This window comes from Lissotriton helveticus, chromosome 4_2 (assembly GCF_964261635.1).
Source record: "Lissotriton helveticus chromosome 4_2, aLisHel1.1, whole genome shotgun sequence".
Taxonomy (NCBI): domain Eukaryota; kingdom Metazoa; phylum Chordata; class Amphibia; order Caudata; family Salamandridae; genus Lissotriton; species Lissotriton helveticus.
The window spans coordinates 146,327,636-146,350,928 of NC_136064.1; the positions used below are offsets into that span (position 1 = coordinate 146,327,636).

At 44.1% G+C, this 23,293-nt stretch overlaps 1 protein-coding gene across 1 annotated transcript in view; it reads right to left on the reverse strand.

Moving 5' to 3' along the window:
- Positions 1-17,142: 17,142 nt before the first annotated feature.
- Positions 17,143-23,293, reverse strand: part of LOC144751994 (vomeronasal type-2 receptor 26-like) — a 30,539-nt gene continuing 24,388 nt past the window's right edge. Inside the window, exon 4 of the mRNA XM_078639952.1 lies at positions 17,143-18,053. Coding sequence (XP_078496078.1) covers positions 17,143-18,053 — 911 coding nt within the window. The remainder of the gene's footprint in view (positions 18,054-23,293) is intronic.

Sequence of the window (23,293 nt, forward strand, 5' to 3'; positions counted from 1 at the left end):
AGAATAACACACTTATTCAGTTGCCTTAAATCCACACATAGACGAAGTGAGTCATCCGATTTTCGGGGGGGCCACAACAGGAGAAATCCAATCCGTTGCTGTTACTTCCTCAATGATACCACCCTCTTGCAACTTACAGAGTTCTTTTTTCATTTCCTCTCTCAGAGCTAAAGGTACATTCCTCGCCTTGCACGAGAAAGGTTGTGAGCCTAGCCGCAGAGGTATTTTAAGTTTGAACCCCTTGAGACAACCCAAAGTATTCTTGAACACAAGAGGAAACTTTTCTTTGATTCCAGTTTCCAACAGACTATCAGAGGATACGGTGACCTTTTGAACAACCTCTTTAAGTTTGATGGGAGTATCACTACCAGGATCTAGTACAACACCTAAATCACCTTGATGGAACCAACTCACAATGCTATCACCCTTAAGTGAAACATAAATCTTGCCTGAAGTATGGCGGCCCTTATATTCAATCGACCCGTTAAAATATCCTTTCAGGGGTATAATTTCACCCCATAGGCTAAAGGACGTATGTCTGGCTTGTGCAGCACAATTTTATGTGACAATTTGGATTAAAAAAAGTTTATTGAAACAATGGTGATTTTCGCACCAGAGTCAAATAAGACTTGAGTTGACTCTCCATCAACTAAAATAGAATCTAAAGGACAAGACTTGCGTTCACTAAGGGAGACAAAGTCTTCCTCTAAAATCTCTGTCTCTACTGACTTCACATTAGAGGAAGCAATCTTGGTCTTGCAAACAGCAAAAAGATGACCCTTCCTCTTACATTTGGAACAGATAACATTCCAAGCAGGACATTTTTTGTCACTGGCCAAATGACCTAACTTATCACATCTGAAACATCTTGGTACAATTATTTTTTTAGAATCAAATCTGGACGTATTTGAAGCAGTAGAGGAAAGTGGGCTGGAAGTAATTTTCCCAGTGTTTTTAACCGATTGTACTGGTGCTTGTTTATCTTTGTTCAGGGTATCAACACATTTGAGAGAGTGTTCAAGCCTCCTAGCAACCTGCAAAACCTCACTCAAGGTAGGCTCGTCCCTCAACCAGAGTTCTCCTCTTACCTTCTCTATGCTACAACCAAACATGAACTGATCTCTAATCCTTTCATCGCTTAGATTTCCAAACTTACAGGAAGAAGCGAGCTTCCTCAGTTGAGTAACATACCCTTCCACAGTCTCACTATCCTCCTGTTTCTTTTTTGCAAATCGATATCTCTCAAGTATAGGGGAGACTTTAGGTAAATTATGTTTGTCAAGCTGCTTCAAACAAATCTCAAATTCATTCAACGCTGACTCTCCTCATCAGTAAGTTGGGGAAGATGGTCAAAGACATCTTGACCCTCTGACCGTGGCAGTGGAGAAGGAGAGAGGTTTTACGCTCAGCCGATAGACTAACCACACACACCCTGGCATAACGCTCAAATACTTTCCGCCATTTCTTCCACTTAATTGTAGGCTCCCCAGGGGACATCAGGAAAAATGGGGGAGCTGTGACATTTTGCATGTTCAAGGAGAAAGAATTATACACTCAGAAGAATAACTTGGACCGTAATAGTATGCTGTATACATAACACTGTGAAACGAGTCACACTAAAAGAAACACTTGACCTCTATTATATGACACCGTAGGACAGTGACAGTAAATATAAATTAATGTCACCATAAATGTGTTTTTCCCTTGTATTTCTCTAATATGCGTATAATTCAATACATATATCACAGTGAATAAAAACACATCTAATGACAGTGACAGAAATAAAATGACATTGTCAATGTAGTGACCATACAAATCCACTAGATGTCACTGCTGTACCACTATGTGATGAAGAAATGTTATGAAAGGTACCTCAAGTCTTGAAGTACCGTACAATGAATTTGATGTTGGCTGGAAATAAAACACTGCAAGAAAAAAGAAAGAAACCCTTCAAAAAGAAATAATAACTTTAAAAGAAAAGAGAACTTGACAATGCAATGAAGCTGAAAGTCAGCACAAAATGGCTGACACGCACGACGCGATGACATCACGCGTCATAAACTACGGGATCTTTGCAGGCTCGAATTTCCTCCCCACAGAGTGCTTGGCGCGCGCCAAGCGGTGAGTTCAAAGGATGCCGCGAGCCTTTACCTGCAGGCCCTGTTTACTTTCAAATGACTGACAGACCATTTGAATGACGACTACACGGCACCTTCTCCTTGACTTTCACACGCTCAGCACCAGACTTGGTTTTGTTTTACACAGCCACTGTCAGTGCAGTTCGAAGTAACCACAAAGCTTCCTTAAGTAAGTTGAACGTCACAGGCTTAATTCAAACACAGCTTTGGAGCATGCCTCCTTCATGCCTCCTTTCATGCCTCCTGTCATGCCTCCTTTCATGCCTCCTTTCATGCCTCCTTTCATGCCTCCTTTCATGCCTCCTTTCATGCCTCCTGTCATGCCTCCTTTCATGCCTCCTTTCATGCCTCCTGTCATGCCTCCTTTCATGCCTCCTTTCATGCCTCCTTTCATGCCTCCTTTCATGCCTCCTTTCATGCCTCCTTTCATGCCTCCTTTCATGCCTCCTTTCATGCCTCCTGTCATGCCTCCTTTCATGCCTCCTTTCATGCCTCCTTTCATGCCTCCTTTCATGCCTCCTGTCATGCCTCCTTTCATGCCTTCTTTCATGCCTCCTTTCATGCCTCCTGTCATGCCTCCTTTCATGCCTCCTTTCATGCCTCCTGTCATGCCTCCTTTCATGCCTCCTTTCATGCCTCCTTTCATGCCTCCTTTCATGCCTCCTGTCATGCCTCCTTTCATGCCTCCTTTCATGCCTCCTTTCATGCCTCCTTTCATGCCTCCTTTCATGCCTCCTTTCATGCCTCCTTTCATGCCTCCTTTCATGCCTCCTGTCATGCCTCCTTTCATGCCTCCTTTCATGCCTCCTTTCATGCCTCCTGTCATGCCTCCTTTCATGGCTCCTTTCATGGCTCCTTTCATGACTCCTTTCATGCCTCCTTTCATGCCTCCTTTCATGCCTCCTTTCATGCCTCCTGTCATGCCTCCTTTCATGCCTCCTTTCATGCCTCCTTTCATGCCTCCTTTCATGCCTCCTGTCATGCCTCCTTTCATGCCTCCTTTCATGCCTCCTTTCATGCCTCCTGTCATGCCTCCTTTCATGCCTCCTTTCATGCCTCCTTTCATGCCTCCTTTCATGCCTCCTTTCATGCCTCCTTTCATGGCTCCTTTCATGCCTCCTTTCATGCCTCCTTTCATGGCTCCTTTCATGCCTCCTTTCATGCCTCCTTTCATGCCTCCTTTCATGCCTCCTTTCATGCCTCCTTTCATGGCTCCTTTCATGACTCCTTTCATGCCTCCTTTCATGTATATTTCACTAACTATCAGGAAAGAAGAGTTACATGGGTGCTGGTTGGGCTGGGTGGGAAGAGTGTGTGTATGGGGAGCCTTATGGGAGTTGGAGTAATGACAACTGCTCTGCCCCCCACACAGAACAACCACTTCATCGGGGCCTATGGCTAACTGACGTGAGTGGAGAATGGACTTGCAAGGTGGCGACACTGGGGACTGGTTGCTGTAGCACAAGGCCTTGATGGGAGTTGTGGGCTACTCAGACACTGGTTACTAGTGCCAGCCATCTTGCCAGTACAATTCCCCTCATTGTCAGGAAAGCTGAGTCCCATGGTTGGGATAGATGGGAAGTGGTATGTAGGACAGGACCTGATGGGAGATGTAGTCAGTGCAAACATTCCTCACACCCAGCCTGTAGTGTATTTCCTATATTCCCAATAGGCTCTGCGCATTGGAATAATATACCCTGCAGCTTAGACGTAGGACTTATGTCGACTAGGTCTCTGCTGAATATATTAGACTTGATTGTGTGTGCCAGCTAGCTCAGAGGTCACTAGAAACTTTCTCGAATAAACAAGAAGGGATTAGTTTCTGACAACCATATGACATGACAACTTTGTTTACCCAGAATGAAACGTATCTCTAGAGTCGCGGAAACAATAGACGGCTATTTCACTCAGTCAGATGTGCATGATTCGTTTCACCAGAGTTGCATAGAAATAGAGAGACGGGCATTTTCAATAAAAGTATTTATTGAACAGTCTTATTTTTTAAGCATACGAAATGTACTGCTACAATTGAAATGCTAGTTAAGAAGTACAATGCATATAATACGAATAGTATTATAAAATAGTGCTGTAAAAGCATGATATGGTTTCTAAGCCATAAATATAGAATACATAAAATGCATAAAATACATACAACAATAAAAGAGTGGCTAAAAGTACTCAACTGGTGCTTCTAACATACGCCTACCCCGGTGTACCTAACCTAAGTCTAGTACAAGGGAAGAAGTAAGTGAGGAGTAGTTTAAGTTTTAGCATTTCTCTGCCAAGAATCTGTTCAAGAATTCTCTAGGGATCTAATCAGCTCCGTACCTTGGTTTTAGGATAATAGAGGGCTGATATCTCTCTCTTGGGACTCGATCTTCCAGCAACCCGCAAGGGCAGCCTGGAAACACCGGAGCTGGATTTCTCGGCAGGAGAAAAGACAGAGTCTCTCAGTGCGTCAGTTGGAGGGTCGGCTTCCTTCAGCACTTGCAGCAGCAGGGCGTCGGGCAAGTAGTTAGTCGATCTGCTCCTGAACCATCGTGTGTTTGACTGGGCATTATACCCCTGAAGGTGCAGAGTCTGACGTAAGATTGGACATAATATCGTTACTAGTACCATAGTTCCTTGAAAACTCCCGGATTTCTTTGATAAATTAGTATTCAAGCAGGGGGAAGTTCCTGACTGCTGAAGGCTGGTTTTACCACGAAATCAATGTGGATTCTCGGAGTTTAGTGGAAGTAGCCATGCCATATTAGGGCTGCATAGGTTATAACTAAATAAGGCAATGATTCTTTATGCCTATATAAGGACTGGGTGAATTATACCTATATATGGGCATGAATCGGGAAAAATTACACTAGGGTCCTAGATTCCCACATAACAAGCCAAACAAACTCATCAGGGACCATGCTTTCCTGACAGTGAGTAGGGATGTATTAGTAAGATGACTGACACTGAGGACTGCTGCTCAAAGCACAAGGCATGGATGGGAGTTGTGGCCAACTCAGACAGCAGGCACCTTTGCAGTCTCACATCACCCAGATTACACTCTGGGTCACACAGTCCTGTAATGCCTTGACTAGGTGAAGACTGTACTTGGAAAGCACAACATATTTTATTTTTACTGTGTTCAACCACAGGAGGCAAAATAGAGCAGTTTCCCAATCAGGATGTCATGTGCTACTCAAGGTTTGATCATCATGGGAGTGTGAGCGTTTCAGTTAAATGTCCTTTTCCCCCTTTCCCCCAAAAAATGCTGCATCAGCCAAGGAACTGTAGCAGGGATTCTGCTCATACACAGAACTGTTCATAGAGACTTGGATCCTCAGTGAATTAGGGTGAAACAAAACTCACCTTAGTAAAATCCCTACCAGACTAGCAATCAGTGTCTCATTGGTTCTTCCATACCCCCAATGATTAGACAAACCAGAACATGGAACTTAGAATACCTCAGGCAATGTGGAACACTTGAACACTCTTTCGTTATACTCTCATGGTAGTCCAAAATGGGGAGTGAATGAAGACACGTGCAAATTCTAATGCCGTGTTCTCAGGCGCAGTATCTTAGCTAATACAAGCAAACAAATTATAAGCAACACGATTGTCAGCATAGTTACTATTCCAAAAATACAAAGGGAGAACGCATGTTAAAATGCTAAATGAAAAAAGACTAGATTACACCTAGAAATCACCTTCCCTTCCTAGTAGGTTATTTGTATATCTACAGAAGGTCTCTTGGGTTTACAAGGGCGGCCCCATACCTCTGGTTCTAGTAGAAATGGATCACATCATTTCCTACACCAGCTCTCTGCATGCAAATGTTCTCCAACGTGTGTTTGCATGCCTGCGCAGTGCATTATTAAATGTGTCCAATTCAGAGGTGGCCACAGCTGCATATATGTTATGTCTAGAATGTGTGCTGATCAGATCGAACAACAATCACTGTGTTGAAATAACATTGAAGGCATCGACACTCACTGTTCAGACAAAGCTTACCAAGCAAAGCTGCTACTATAAGAAAACATTATTATTCGCGTGTGAAGCAAAACAGTCTGCTAGACTCTAAACATTTGTAATAATGTGTGCGGTATGCAAAGGCAGCAGAAAGGGAAAATGACGTTTAAACTTATAATAAGCTCATGCTAATTTAACACAGTGTAAATCCCCATGACAGAATAGCACAAACTCACAACATTTACAAAAGTGAATGCACCACAATCACAGTAGGCATCATCATAACTAAATTTGACAGAACCACAGGCTGTTAGTTGTCATGGTGACAGGCACAGGTCTCGGATTGTGTGAGCATTGAGTATAAACCAACGTGGTATCCTCATATTGGTAATGTATCAAAGTCACTTGCGGTCCGATGATGTATTTTGAACCCTGCAGTAGGCCTGTCATCTGTAAGCAATGGAATGCAATGGATGGATTCAGAAAATGCGACCGACACAGACCTATGTCTTTGAACCTATAGACTGTAGGCTTCCTCTGCGGTTTAGATATAAGTCTGTTGCTTCCCTAGAGAGTGCACTTGATTCCAGGACCTTCTCATCTCTTTGCTGCTGTCCACATCCTCTGGGAGCTACAACGATGTGGTGAGCGCAGAGCCCCAGCATTCACAGCTGATCAGAACTAGATGCTGCTGGACACGCTTCTGCCTCTGTACAGCCAGCTCTATGGCAAACCAGAGGAGCAGGTGAGTGATGATCACACAGCATTGTCAGTTAACATGTGCATTAACCATGCACTACTCACATTAGGAATCCTGGAGGCAAGCATGTAAGCTGTTATGTTTCAAAGTTTCAAAGTGTGTATATAACTGTTCTGGGCAAGTAGACTGCTGTAGAAGTGTATGCACTGATGTAAACACCATGTTACTGTTCTCATGGGAGAGAGTCATCATTGAACCCTGGTTAATTGCACAGAATGCCACTTTGCTCACCTTCAGCCAGTGTGGGTAAGCTGCTCAAGACCTATGTGTGCCAGTATTTGTCTATATACCTATAGCTTGTAAACTAAGGGCCTGCCTCAATGTCATCGTTTAGGTCAACTCCCATCAGAAAGTCTACTTGTGGAGGACCATCGGCAGGAAGGTGTGCTCCATGGGGGTCAACCGTCGGCGCAGTACTCACTGTAGGAAACGGTGGCAGGACGTGAGAAGCTCGACCAGGAAGATCACAAGAGTCCAGCTGGGCCTAATACCTCCAAGCAAGAGTGGCGTGTGCCGCACCCTGACCCCTCTAATGCTCTCTATCCTTGCAGTGGTCTTCCCTGACCTGGATAGGCAGTTGAGCGTCAGACAGAAGCAGGGACGGGGAGAGTATGTGGCTTGTTGCACAATATATCAAGCCATGCATTTGCAAGTATCTTAGCCTGTGGGCCCTCTCTTAGGTTGTAAGACACACAAAGCCACTGTTCATTGTTAAAAGATGCATATGCACAAGGACAAGGAGATGCATGTTTATGCCCCTTTCTTCTGGAACATGTGAGGATAAACTGGTCTGGCAATTGACTGTAGTGCCATGTTATTGTAATTGTAATGCATGAGAACAACATGGGGATAAACTTCACAACTATTGTACGTGCTCAACATGCGTCAGCACTTTGACAAATGCCTGGACTGTTCTCTGTGTGGTCACACCAACTCTGTGAAGGATGTTAATGTTGGAGCACTCCGCTGTGAAATCCCGAGCTATACATCCAGGTAGTGGCTAAAGCCTATGTTGAGGGCTTGATGAGTACTGATAGGTCAGTGCACCAAAGTCAGGTCCCATCAATCGTGCCCAGTGTACCTGGGGGTAGATGTATCAAGATTTACGTTTGCGATTTCTTAATAGCGATTCTTTGCAAATCGCTATTATGAAATCACAAAATGCGATGTATGTACTTTTCTGCGAGTTTTCTGCGATTCCTTAAAGGTCGAATTTTTTTTTTTGCGATTTTTATGCAACTTCTAATTTTGCGTATTTCGCAAATTAAGGAATCGCAAAAAAGCGTGAATCTGCTGCTGCCAACAAAAAAAATGCTGAGTCATAGTCAGGAAATGCTCTTCATTAGTATCACCTGCATGCCTGAGCCACACCCAGTGGCAGTTGGAATCCTGTTTGGCTGGAGAGCAGACCTGTTTGACTTCAGTATGGAGGCTGCAAATTCAGAAGGAGGCCCCTCAGCTGAGAAAAGGAAGAGAAAGCAGAAGTTTTCTGAGAGGGAGGTGGAGACGCTGGTGGAGGAAATGGCCTGTAATCACAAACTTTTATTTGGAAATCAAGCCAAACATGTGCCTGAAGTGAGGAAAAGGAAGATATGGCTTGAAATTCAAGAGAAAGTGAATGCGGTGGGAGTCATCCCAAGATCTATTGATGAGTTAAAAAAGCGTTGGTACGACATGAGGCTGAGGGCAAAGGAGAAGCTTGCAGAGAGACTGAAGGAAGCTAATAAAACAGGAGGAGGAACAGCAAATATAGACCAGCCAACCCCACATCAGGAGCTTGTTGAATCAACAATACAGCATGAAAGTGTCAGTGGAGTCTCAGCCATTGATAGTTCCGAGCACAGAATTGCAGAAGAAGGTAAGAAGGATGCAAGATTGATTGCATTTATATGTATGATGTTTGTGTGTTTTTGTATGAACATGAAATCTGAATGAGAGCAATTATTTTGAGGATGTTGATTAATGTAATGTCAGAATTAATCCCCTTGATTTTTTAATTTTCAAAACTAATTGACTTCATTACACTTTAGCTTCAATTAAACCAATAACTGATAGTAAATAGACACAATTACATCTGTTGTTTGCATTTTTTAATAGTTACAAAGCAGACAGACAGGCACACATCTCATGTGCCTCTTTCTTTATTCCCAGATCATGTTAAACAATCACATGATGGTGATGGAGGGCAATCTTCCCAAGAACATATTACAGCCCCTGAAGAATTAGTTTTCAATGATGAAGAAGAATCCATTTCTTTGTGAGAAGTAAAAGAAGAGCAGTTGCTCAACTAAAAGCTTTCCAAGAGTCAGATGATGAACCTAAGGGATCAAGACATAGTGCACATGTGTCAGAACAGGAAGTTGTTCATTTTGAAACAGTTAATGATTCCGCTAGAAAAAGATCATACTCTGTTAATCCTACCAGACAGAACAGGGGCGAAGTTACAGAGACCACAAATGTTTTTGCTGGTTTGGAGCAGAACATGCTTATAGTCCAAAAGAAGCAGCACAAAGCATTAAGTAAGGTCAATTAATGCACAACTAAGCAAATTAAATAAGAGCAATAGCAACATTGGTGATGGCATGAGGCGCATGGCTGACTCTTTGGACAGACTCTGTGTTGCATTTGGAAAATCTGAGTCTAATAGAGTGAGAGATTCACGCAGACATAACATTAGATTACAGAAATACTACTCTGCAATCAACAGACTGTGCACTGTGACAGCACAGAGCAATAGGCGCAGTATTGCAATGCAACGCATGGTCAGTGAATGCTCAAGAAATGTTGCCAAAGGGCTTGACAAAGTTTCCAATTCTTTTGAATTACTAAAGACATGTAACAAAGGTGCCAGTGCTTTCTTTGAGCCCATTGAGACTGAGGACACGGGAAGTAGAAGTAGCAGTAACCCTACGCCAACATTGTACACCACTGAACAGAGGAGTGGGAGCCATGTGAGTCCACACACATCTGTGAGGAGAAGCAACAGACAGGGCAAAAAAAAAAACTTTTGTCACATATCTTACAAGGAAATAGCATGTAACTGTGACCAAACAGTCTTTGATGTATGCCCTGTGGATTAACAGGATTCAGATTTCTTTTGCATTTGTGATTTACTAGAAGTAACATTTCTGAAATCAAAAAACAGTTGTCATGCTTTTTATTCTTACCTAGAAATAATTGTTTGTAATTTCTGCACGCCTTTGTCGACCAGCCACAGCTCCTAACCCTGTAGCACATCTTCTTGGGGGTGGTACATCATCATTGTCTGAAGATTCAGGGTCACTTACTTCACATTCAGTTCCTTTTCTAATGGCCATGTTATGTAACATTGCACAACTTGTGATTAATTTGCAACACAGTGATGGTTTATATTGCAAGGATCCTCCACTTTTATGGATTCTTCTGAATCTGCTTTTCCAAAAGTTCTTTCAATAACTCCGCGTGTAGAGCGGTGCGCCTTATTGTACCTCCTTTCATGAACATTTGCTGGATTTAGGTATGGGGTCAAAATTAAGTCACGAACAGCATACGCACTGTCTCCTACATGGTAATTTGAAAAGTAGTTTATTTTCTGAAATAGAAGAGATTGGAATTTATAATATGGATTATGTGTTTTGAAAAGGCACTTACCTAGCAGAAATCCATCTCCAAATTCACCAGCACTCAAAAGTCCATGTAATCCACTGTGTCTAAACATGTATGAGTCATGAGTGCTACCTGGGAACTTTGCAACAATGTCAGTTATGACATACTTGGCATTACACACCATTTGAATGTTTAAAGAGTGGTAACTTTTCCTATTCCTATAAACATATTCAGTTGCAGCAGGAGGAGTAATGGCAATATGTGTCCCATCTATACGTCCCATCTATACATCCAATAACATGTGGAAAATGAGCAATTTTATATTTGGATATCTTGTGGTGTGCTGGAGAAGTAAATATGATGGTGCAACCTGTTCATCATTGCATCCAAAAAAAAACTAAAAAGGTTTTTGGAACAGCCTAAAATAACATCATGGCTTGTTTTCCTTTTTCCCTTTCCTCCTGGGCAAGGAGAACCCAAATGATGTCAAAAAGAGCGGTACAGAGCGGATACTGATGGAAAAAAGTACCCATGCCCTCGAGCTTCAGCTCACTTATTGGTGTCACACTTGGGTGCTGACTTGGGTCTTCACCTCTAATTTATACATTTACACACTTGTTGTCTTTCCATGCAGTAGTCTTGTGGTTACAGTGAGCTTAGTTTGTTGTTTTCTTGACCCCTAGATATGCCGCTTGACATCACTCCCAAGGAAGTAGAACATTGTATTACACTTAGTAAAGGTGGTAAGGCACAGGGCCCCGATGGGGTCCCCATCGATGCATATAAGACTGAACCCAAATTGTGGGGACCTCTGTTAGCATCTGTTTTTAATGCTGCTGTTTGTAGTGATGCACCTGTTACCTGGGGACAATCAATTATTGTACCCATTTATAAAAAAGGCAGCAGGTCAGAGGCCCAAAACTATCGCCCTATATCCCTCCTTGATTCTTCGGTTAAAATTATGAGCCGGGTCTTGCTAGTAAGATTGGAGGAATGGGCCGAGCAGGAGGGTATTCTGGCTAATAGCCAATATGGCTTCAGAAGGGGTAGGGGTACTCTCGATCAGTGCATCAATTTGGATCTGCTGATTGGGAAGTACACTGAGGCTAAACAGGGCTCCCTATACCTCTGCTTTGCAGATCTGAGCAGTGCTTTCGATCTAGTGGACCACCCCACCTTGTGGACCACCCTGCTCAATCTAGGTGCCCCAGAGGGTATAGTATTCTTTTTGGCCAGACTATACGACAAATTGCAGACCTGTGTTCGTTTTGGTAAAGGGGGGGAATGTACCCCGAACTTCGATGTTAAGCGGGGCATTAGACAGGGCTGTGTTTTGGCCCCACTTCTTTTTATCTGATTTATTAACGGGATTGATAATGTTTTAAAGAAGGTGGTGGCTGACGCCCCCCAGATCCATGGCGACCCTATCCCAGTGTTATTATATGCCGATGACGCTGTTTTACTATCAAGAACGCGATAGGATTACAGCGTCTAATGGATAGTTTCTCAGCCTTTATCAAAGCAAGGAAATTGGTGATTAACAAAGGGAAAACTGTAATAATGATCTGTGGGAAAAAAAGGAAGTGTCCAAATGCCTTTTTCATAGATAAAGAAAAAGTCCAACTTGTGGACACATTTTGTTATCTGGGAATTACCTTTGCAAATGACAGGAAATGGTCCAGCGAATTCACCAATATCCGGAATAAAATGGCCAAGAATGCCTATGGTGTCTATAGATTTGCCTCAAAAGTGGGGGAGAGGCGCACCTCAGACATGCTTAAAATTTATCAGGCTAGGTGTGTGTCTATCGCATTATATGGCGCAGGCATATGGGGCTAAAGCCGGCATGACAGCTTACAAATTGAAGAAAATTATTTTTTTTAAAAGCTTCTGTGCCTACCTGTCTCAACCTCTAATGAATTAACCCATCGAGAGCTTAATATCCACTTTTTAGGTGATTTGTTATCCCTTAGGCCTTTGATGGTTTGGCGCTCCATCTGGCTCAGAGAAGAAAAGGCCTTTAACAGATCAGTTATTGAGGATTGCCTTTTAATGGACACATTTTTAGTGATCCCATGGATTAAATATGTTGTTGTCTGTTTTTCGGAAATTTATGGTGTTAATATTGTTAATGACCCATCTGAAGTATCCAATATTACTAAGATTGAAATGAAAAATACCTTTCTTGGATTTGCAGACAGAAAGCGTAAATTAGCCTCTGGATCATTATCTACTGTACTGTTTTATAACTCATTTGTCACAGGAGAAGTGTTTCCATTGTATCTCCTGATGGTAACTAAACAATCACACAAGTTTGTACTTACAAGGTTGCGGTTCGGGATGGCACATTATTTAGTGGCTCATCCCCAGATTAAGAAACATCCGACAGGACCATGTATGTGTGATTCTAAATCTACCGAAAGCACTCAGCACTTTCTTTTGTTTTGTGAACTGTACAGGGAACAGCGCACTATGTTTTTGAAACCTATGTTTAACAAATATGGTGCACGTACAGTTAAGGAAGCCATGGGTCTGATTTTAAATTTACAATCAGCAGATATTTGTTTTTATACTGCAACGTTTTTAAATAAGTGCATTTACTCCAGGAAAAATATGATTTTTTAATGTACTGTATATACGTTTTTTTTAAATCCTTGGATTTTAATCTTTTTTAAACATGATGTATTTACTGTTTACCTTGTGCTTTCATGGTCATACATTTGCACCGAATAAAAGCTTCATGAACTGAACTGACCCCTAGATATAATTGTTGTTTTTGCTGTTAGAGTTGGGGCACATGTCTAGCTTGGGTCGTTAAATTTGCCCTCGGACCCTCTTTTCTAAGGAGTTTGTTGATATATCCTTGACCTCACACATCATAAGGGCTGTGTGCACTGGTACAGGGTGCCCACTTTAATTAGTGGACAACATATACCAGGCCACCTTCTCACAATATTCTTTACCGAAACCTGTGTTTTTTTTTTGTATCGCAACTATGTGTATAGGTTTGTTTAGAAAATAAGGCACATACTATGGAACCCAGAAGAATCACACATGTGCCTGCTGTGCACTAGTGAATATTACAAGTAGTGTAAGAGTCAGAGTTATCTTTTAGCAATAAGTGCACTCCCATCTCTGAAGGAATCTTCAACCTTTATGTACTCAAGCCTCACCGCTTTCACAATGGTACTACGTATTCAGGTACCTTAAGGTACAGGTGGGTTCCATGACTATGCGTCCCTCAGGTTTGCATAGAGTAGGCATGGCTCTGTAGGAAGAGTGAACGTTAGAATGTACCGTTGGCTAATCCATGGCATGTCTAGGACCCCAGGAGATGAAAGTTGAACCCACCCCCTTGATTGATCAGGGTTTCTCCTGAGTCTAGCTGGCTTCCACTCTGGTTCACTGAAAGCGGCAGCAGCAGTGACAACCTAAAGGTCTCTCTGTCAACAGAGGTCCCTCGCCTGAAACCCCAAAAGACTTGGTTAAGTAGAGAAGGAAAGATTCCATGCAGGAGGTTCTCTCTTCATTTAATAATTTAAAAAAGGCTTCAGAGTAGAAAAGGTGACCACATGGGCAGATTAGCGGCTGGGGATAGTAGTCTCTTTCTTTGTAGTTCTACAGCATTTCTGACCATCATGCCAACATCAAACCCATCTAAGTAAGGACTCTCGACAGTGCTCTGGTCCTTGGTCCCCCTAATGACCAAAACAATCCTGATGCGAGCTGCAAGCTGGTATGTTGGGAGATCTGCAGAATTTCAAGTGTTCTTCATTCAAATCTAGGTCAATATTCTACAGTTCAGACCTGACCTTAACTTCACTCAGTTGGAAGATTTATCACTAACTCAACCACAATCGGGACATTGAATATTTCATTTTTAGAAACTATTTATGCCAAGGCAGAACCCATTGGTGATGCGGTTCTTTAAAAACACTTAGGTCCTCATTTTCTAGTTTTTGACACACGGCAGAGCATCACCCCGAATGTAGCATGTTACAATGCATACTTTTACATTGTGGTAGGAAACAATGTGGCCATTACAACGACTGCGTTGTTACAACACAATGTTATTACAACACAAGTCATTTCATTGACTTGCCGCAACATTAGGAATGTATAATTTATTATTCCAAATCCAGCCTCCGCAACAATAGGGAAGGTATTGGAAAAGTACATTATATACTATTTCTTATGTTAGAGCACCATCTACTGCAAGTCGATCAATGACTTGTGTATTAATGGCATTGCATTGTAACAAGGCAGTTGTTGTAACAACCATCTTGTAAAGTCTAATGACCACGATATAAAGGTTGTTTACCATCACTTCACTATTCTGTACTGCGCTGCATCAGAGAAAAGGACAGGAGTGCGCTGTACCTATGAGATAGTATTCCTGTCCCCTTCACTTGCGCTGGCACCCCATTGGCTGCCTTCCGCCAACTCAGGCATCCTTGCACTCTGGTTCAAGGGTGTCTTCAGTGTAGCAATGTTTTTTTGCAGAAATGGACACCTTCCTGTACACAAACTATCAATGGAGGTATTTCCCTCGTTCTATATGTGCTCAGAATTCAGCACACATAGAAGAAAAAAACAAGATACAGTGCTTTCCTGTCCTCTTCCACCGTGCTAGCACACAATTGGCTGCTTTGCACGAATGCAAGCATCCGTGCACCATGGTGCAAGGGTTTCCACGTTGTAGGAATGATTGTACATATAACCATGCACAGTGGCTTTTCCTGTCTTTGTAAATATGGAGGAGCAAGATATGCAACCAGTTTATCACAAAAAGTGGTGTACTGGTGGTGCAGGGGGCTTCCCAACGCAGGAAAAAGCCAACCCCATGCCTCAGGCACATTTGCATCTCTGACAGGTGGGAATATTAAGTACTCAAGAGGTTTACATCCCTAGAAGTCTAGCTGCACCCCTAGGGTGGGCTACCTGGTTTGTACAACCGAAGAAGGGTTCTGCTATTTTTAAGGTAACGGAACAGAGGTGACCACATGGGCTGATTAGCTGTTGGGATAGTAGTCTACTAACTCTCACCCCCCCCTAAAGATCCAAAATAAATGATTTAAGAAGCTCTTCTGACATCAGAACCTGAGATCTGATGATTAACTTTCAGCCAAATGACAAAGAAGAGATCCGAGGCTGCAACTTCAGGGCCCGAGCAATGTCTGCTCCTGTGACAACCTCAACTGCTTAACTATGACTCGTCCTGGACCAGAAACTGATTCCAAGGGGAACTGGTACTCCCCTGTGCAAGCCAAAGGGAACTCCAGAACCCCCTTTGAGTAGAGGTACTAGCCCCCTGCAACCTGAAGCCAAAACCACACCCAGATCCAAAGAATCACTAACCATCTGGTTCACCGAGGGAATCACCCAAAAGTAAATGCTTCTGCCATGGCTTATTGGTAGCCAGTCTGGTTACCACTACCTTGGTTTGATGCTGTGCCTTGAAGGAACCCTGCAGCATCCTCGACCTGTGACACTTTTTATTTTCCATCCCATTCCTCACAGCAGCTCCTGTTCTTCAGCGCCAGGGACAGCAAAGGCTACTCTATCCATTTTTGTGTCTACATTTATATCAGAATTTACTTTATTTCTATAAACTGGTATTGAATTTCTTTTAATTTAATCCATGTTGGTACTCTGAAATGCTTGTTACTCTAATAAAGCCTGACTGCGCTGTGCCACACTACCAGGACTGACCCAGGGATTTATTAGTATAAATCCAAAGGAACTGTTTGCGGTATTGTGAGATTATTGCATAGTGAAGTCTAGCCAGCCTCACTGCATAATAATCCACTATTCTACAATAGCATTCTTCCATTTCATGGGGGACAGACATAAAAAAAGCAGGCAAGGCTAAATTATGGATGGATATAGTTCATGCTGGCGATGCTTTGTTCTACTAGTCACTACCCCTACAGAGCTAGTCTCACTATTGTTTACGCCAACCTCGCCTTTGGTCAGGCCTGGTGATGCCATCACAGTTGTCCCAAGGGTGCAGTCTACCTTTTCAGCAGAAGAGGTTTGTAGCTCAACCAGGGAAGGATGATACCCTGAACCCTTTTTAACAGGCCCCTCATTGTGTCCCTACAAACTGCACAATGAGAAGGATGGCAACTTCCTCACTGCTCCAGGGGTGGGTCTCTATAAAACATTAAAAATAGATGTAGATTTGCTTGCTGTACAATACATTGAAATCATTTCCCTTCTGTTCCTTTCCCTGCGGCAAATATTTCCCATGTGCTCCAAATAATCACCCACGGGAAGGTGCAGTTTAGAAAACTGTTTCCCCTCTTCCTACAATCCCCACTAAAAGGAGGAGTAGAAATACCCTGTGATTATATGGGTATGTGTACCCCACAGCTGTTTTAATAAAGATTAAACCCCATACATCAGTTCAGTAGATTTATATCTTTTCTCCAATTCACGTGTGCCACCTGTGTTGTCCCTTTGTATTCTGAGTCCATATAACAATCAAAAAGAGATCAGAACAAAAAGCGTACATTATTCAGTGTTAAATAAGTAATGCTACATTTAGAATCCTACATAGAAATTTAAATGTCCTAGGTTTGTAGTCTCTCTGCTGGCCATTGTAAAATATCCGATGATCCGATGAAGAGGTCTTGAAAGCTGTGCGGTGCTATGAAAACACAAAATTCACATGTGCATAAATTGATCAATCACATGTGCACTTTATTGGTTGTTGCTAGAGCTGGTCTTTTGCATTAAGTATTGCTTGGTATTCAAGTCCGACCTCCAGAGGATGATATAACACTTGGGAATGAAGATACACCCCAATAACCCAGCAGCTGAAGACAAGATAGCGAAGATCTCCACGGCCACCATATACTTCCCTTGCGTGCTGAGATATGCAGGTATAAAAGCGATCCACACGGCTAGAAACACAAGCATACTGAAGGTGAGGAACTTGGCTTCGTTAAAACTCTGTGGCAAATTACGAGCATAAAATGCAACCAAAAAGCTGACTGAGGCCAACAAGCCTAGATATCCCAACATCAGATAGAAGAAGAGAACTGAACCCTCGTCACATTGGATGATGGTGGTGTCTCGTATCTGTATCTTCACTGGGAACGGAGGGTCAAGAAGCAGCCAGACTGTGCAAATCAGGACTGGAGCAAATGAACACAGAAGGACAACGCCACTGGGTATTCTGGTCCCAAGCCATCTTGAAGACCGGCTGGTGGGATCGCGAGCATTGAACGCTATAATCACGGTGATGGTCTTTGCCAGGACAGTGGAGATACTGATGGCAAAGCTAATACCAAAAGAGTTTTGTCGGAGCATACAGGTCGCCATCGATGGATAACCAATGAAGGTAAAGGAGGAGAGGAAACAGAGCATTATGGCGAAAAGAAGCACATAGCTGAGAACTCGGTTATTTGCTTTGACGATTGGCGTGTCTTGGTACTTTCTGAAGGCACAGAGAACAAACAGGGTGAATAGGAGAAGAAGGCTGGTTAAAAATGAAAGAGCTGTCCCCAAAGGTTCCCCAAAGGAGAGGAACTGCAGAGTGGTGGAGAAACATTGCGTCTGTCTTCCATTTGGCCACTGGTCTTCAGGACACGGCCAACAGTCAACTGAATCTGAAAGGAAAGAATGAGGCTGTGGATAAGAATTTTATGGCAAATGAAATAGTGTATGGACTGGCTATCAGGTTGAGTTTAGCACGAATTATAAGCTAATAAACAACAACAATAACAACAATCCTGTTTACAATGACAATTTGCATAATTTTATTGTCTGATTAATGTAGAAAGTGTTCGGGTCTTGTTGAAGATGATAAGGCTCTGTCGATTGGTTATAATGCAGGAATTATCTAGTGGAAGAGGAGTGGTTGAAGTAGGCATAATATGTTTGGTGGTAGTAGGCTTTTTCAAAATCCTAGATTAAATTCCTTTGATTATTTATAGGTCAAAATCTTTAGTTGTTACTCTTGACAAGAGATATCATCTCCAATCACAGAGTAACACTTTGGGTGCGTCGGGCATATCTTTACTGAGCAGCAGGATGGCCGCTCCTTGGAGGGCTCTGCCGGTCGGACTCCAAATCTGTTCATCCATCTGCTTTTCCAGGGGTGCCTGACACTGTAAAACCAGATGTACCTCTTTGCACTACACTCGTGACTTACAGCAATAACTGGGCGGTTGCTCTCAAGGCTCATATTGAAGCATGTGAAATTGGTCCTCCCGGGGACTGGTGTGGCCTGGCTGGAACTACTACTTGGGCTGCCCCCGCTTGCCACACCTTGTGCTGTGCCCACGATGGCTGGCTATTGCTGCTCGGCGGTCATGGCTGGCTGGGTCCTCTGAGCTATGAGCAGGACCCACCTAATGCCCCTTTGAGAATGCTGTGCTGCTGGAAGGGTGGCCCGTGAGTCTCCCCTATCACGTTTGGGCACACCATCTACCCGATATCCCTGGAGGAGGGGGCTCGGGCTGGGGCACTATAGGTGTGCCCATGCCCAACTGCTTAGACCAGTGGTTGCGCAGGGCTCAGGGGTCACCAGCTCCCTATCGCCAATGGGGTTGCTGCTCATTCTTCAGCTGGTACTGTCTCCCACTTGCCTACAGCACCCTCAGCTTTGCCGGTCCCCGGCATCAGGGCTGGTGCATCTGAGGGCTGAGTGGTGTACTGGTGCATCTGACCTGGCAAACCCTGCTGTGGAACCTGGCATTAGCTTTTGGGCTGGTGACTGGGGTGGAATGCGCTCCGGCATGTATCATACAGTCCTGCTCCCCAGGCTGTCCACGCCTCCATGAACATTTGGGACTCTGTACTCTGCCACGGGTGTCGCGTGGTCTACATCTCTCACAGAGGCCATTCTTCCCTTAAAAAACCAAAGGGGATGATGGACGGAGGGTTGAGCATTGCAAGCACTCACCCCCAGTCAACTGATCTGAGTTTAATCCATCATCATTCTTTAGCTCACTCCCCCACCCAAGTTCAGACATGGCCATATGCAAATCAGTCTGACCCTGTGCCTCATGGGAACAGTCCAGGCCGAACTACCAAGCCATGTCTTCCCTGGACAGGAAACAAGCATCTTGGGACCGGTTTCTGGTTATCAGCCTTCATTCAGCCTGAATAGCTTGACTCCAGTGGCAAAGTGAGCAAGGGACCCGCGTCTGGGCATACACTGCCAACTTAGGATGAACAAATCAAAACCAAAGTGTATTGCATTCTTCCCTTCGGGCTACAGTCCACATATCATAGTGTCTCCCTTCACTACACAATTGCCAACCTGCTGGACTATAACAGTGAGGCCCTGTGCCACCTCACATTGGGCAGCCAATGAAATCCGGACTCAACCACCACACCAGCTACACCCCTTCCAAGTGCCCTGTTACTGGCTACACTAAATGAAGAGGCTTGGCGCTAGCACCACTCCTGAGTCAGCTTGTGCCCCCTGTGATGGTAGGTGCCCAGGGTGAGGCGGGTCTCTGCAAACCTCTGCTTTCCAGGCTGAATACATCACAATTTTACTCCAACCTGGAAGCGATTCCTAGTTTGCCCTTCTCTGTTTGACTGCTCCTTGCTTCTGTTTGCCCACGCCGATCACACCTCCCATTGCTCATCATGGACAAACACAATACCGAAGAGTCCAAGCTCTTCTTTGAGAACAGGTGCCTCACTCGCCATGCTAACTAGTGTCAAGATCCTAAGCCCACTGCAGCAAGCCGGGGGAGGGGGATTCACCGGATATAGACCAATGCACATGATTTATGGATGGCAAAACAAGACTGAAAACCATTGGATCTAAACTTGACCTTCTTACTGGCAGACTAGATCACATCAAATAATGTGTCAACAAACACAAAATCTTACTTGACCAGCTGGGAAACTGGGCCTAGATGATATCCAGGCAGACTCTAAAGAACATTTGCTACAAATGGACAAGTGTCTCAACATTATAAAAGCTACAAATGAAGATCTGGAAGCACAGTCCAGACAATCAATCTCTGTATCTACAGCTATCACCTAGATGGAGGACTGTGTTGGGAACTTACTGAGTGAACACTTTGGAGAAGGCCTGTTGGTGGTCTTCGTTGTGTAGCGTGCCCACCTCTCAACCAAGGTTGCCTGCGTGTGTACTGGTTTGCCTCACATAGTAGCACGCATATTGAGCTACCGAGACCATGATGCAGTCATGTGACTGGCACATGAATGTGGATCACTTCAGAACCAGGGTAACAAAATCTCATTTTACCCATATGTCACCCTAACAGTGCAAGCAGCCTGCCGCAACTTCCTACCTGCTCAATAACTCTTTCAACAAGCAGGTGTACCCTGACAAATTGCAGGATGAATCCCGAAGGATTTTTTTACTAATGTTAAAATTTGCAAAAAATGTAACCAAGATACTGCAGTCCCAAGCGGACTCACGTCACTCATCAGTGGGTGCCCAGATCAGTGATAACGAATGATTGACTACAGTGAAGGATATCTTCAATTGTTTGCCTCCCTGGTTTTTTCTGGGTGTGGTCTTTATCTCTTTAACCTTCTATAAATTTGACCGCTGTGCTATTAGCAAGGTAACTCCACGGCAGAGCTCGCTCTATTCATCCTCAGTCTGGCCACGAAGCCACCTATGCAGGGGGGTTAGCCTTGTGTTTCCTTGTCCCTGTGGGCGGGAGGCTAATACAAAGAAGCCTGATTGGGCAGTTGGTGTGGGTGGGGGTTGTGGATTGCTTTGTTTATGCTGCTGGAACCATGACACTAGCCTCTTCATATGAGGATATAATATAGCCAATATCACTTGGATTACATTTGTGGGCTTAAAGATCATAAAAAGTCATGCCTTGTTTATGATTTTTCACAGAGACACAAAATAGCCATTTGCTTTTTACAAGAGACACATTTTAGAGGCCTGCGAGCACACTGATTTATTCTCCTATATACTAATTTTGTCTCCTGCATACTCAAACTACACTAGGGATGTTGCTTTGCTTTTGCACAAAGATCTCCCATGACAGTTATCTCACTCTCTCACAGATCCAGAAGGGTAAAATATTATACCAGCAGGTTCATTGCATAGGAGGCCAGTGATAGTGGGCACAGTGTATGGACCCAACTTCTACAAACTCCTAACTTCTTTTCTGGGATTTGTACAAAAATCTCCTGCTTAGGCCCCTGGGTTCTCAAATGGAGCCATGACTTTAATGCAATCATGGATAGCCAATTGGATCTCTCTGGTGCCTCACAAAGCCCACATCCATGTTCCCCTGTAGCCCTGAACAAGATAGTCCAAATTGCCTGCTAGACAACTGGAAAAAAGCACTCCCTCTGGTTCGAGAGGTCTCTTTCATTTTATCCTTTTATAAGGCTTGGTCCTGACATGAACTCTGGCTGGTGTCCAGGGAAAGCCAATCTCGGATCTCCTCGCTATCTCACCTACCACCTGCCCTTTCAGTCATGCTGATGGCACGGATTCTGAAGGTGCCTCCTTGTGCCTTTACTTGGTGCTTGCCAGAGGGAGCACTACTAGACGCAACCTTTTGGGAGGAGATCCGTGATGACTGTAGGAGAGTAGGGTCTGCAATCCTATGGTCACCCCAGATTTTTGCTTTTTGCTTCACTGATATACGACTTTCCCTGGCTGTGGGCCTCCTAATCAGACCCACAGCCTAGCTGTTCTCTCTCTAAATTGACATCCATGTACTTTAGGTGCATTTACCAATTGGTATTGGGACACCTTATCAGACCCTGTACAGTGTACCTTAGGTACCCAGGGCATAGGTGAACCCAAGGCCCACCAGGGGCTGAAGCATGTATTATGCCACCCCTGGCTGGCCATCTAAACAGACACAACTGGCTGGTAAGACAGCTGGGGCAAGTTGGTGTAATCACCCTTTGCTGTAGATATAGTATACCTATATCTAACCCCAAAATGGACACATAGATTCAGTCACTCCTATGGCAGGCCTTATCAATCCTGAAGGCAGAGTGCTTGGAATTATGTGAGATGGTGCTCTTGCATGAGCTGAGCCCGTCTGCAGCTTGCGGAACCAAGCCCTAATAGCTGTTCCATGATAACGCTATACCATATACTCTTAAGTGCATTATAATCCTTGGGGTTGAATGCTAACTTTGGTATAGCATTATCAAAACATGTCGAGTAAGGTGTCATATGAATTGGAATACTACCCCGTCACCAGTTCTGGCGACGGGGGTAGCATTTCACCCTTCTAGAGGGACACAGCATGTATGTAACTGTGAACCCCGGTTAAAGTTAACTCGAGCCTTGGCATCACAAAATGGATGCTGCCACCACAGACACAAGTCTGACCTCCTGCTGCTGGGAGTCCTTCCAGCGAGGGAGGCTTGGACAAAGCGTTTCCTGCCTTGGGAGGTGCTAGCACCACCCCAGACAGGATTTTGTGTATTGGGTAGGACAGGCCTGAAAGGAATGAGACATGCCTGGGGCACTCAAGGTGTCCTGTGCATACACCGGTTCAAACCAGCTGCTGGGGCATCCCTGCCCCAGCTCTGGCGCGAAACTGGACAAAGGATAGGGGGTATAACCACCCCCCTTCCTGGTCCCACCCATAGGAGGGACCTAGTCGTAGTACAGCACCTTTAGCAGGATAAAGGTAGGAGCTGGTCCCATTCCAATTTAGATTTTCCTGAACAACTCTACAAGAAGAAACTCTGGACTTCGAAGTTCTGCTCCACAGAAGACTGAAGAATCTCCCTTGTGGGCAAGGAGTGTCCACCATGCAACTGCAGGCACCATCAAGCGTCCAGCAGCTTCACTTTGTCGTCTTCCCTCGAGGATCCAGACTTCAGAGCCCGACGAGACCCGGATTCCCAGACCTCTCTGACC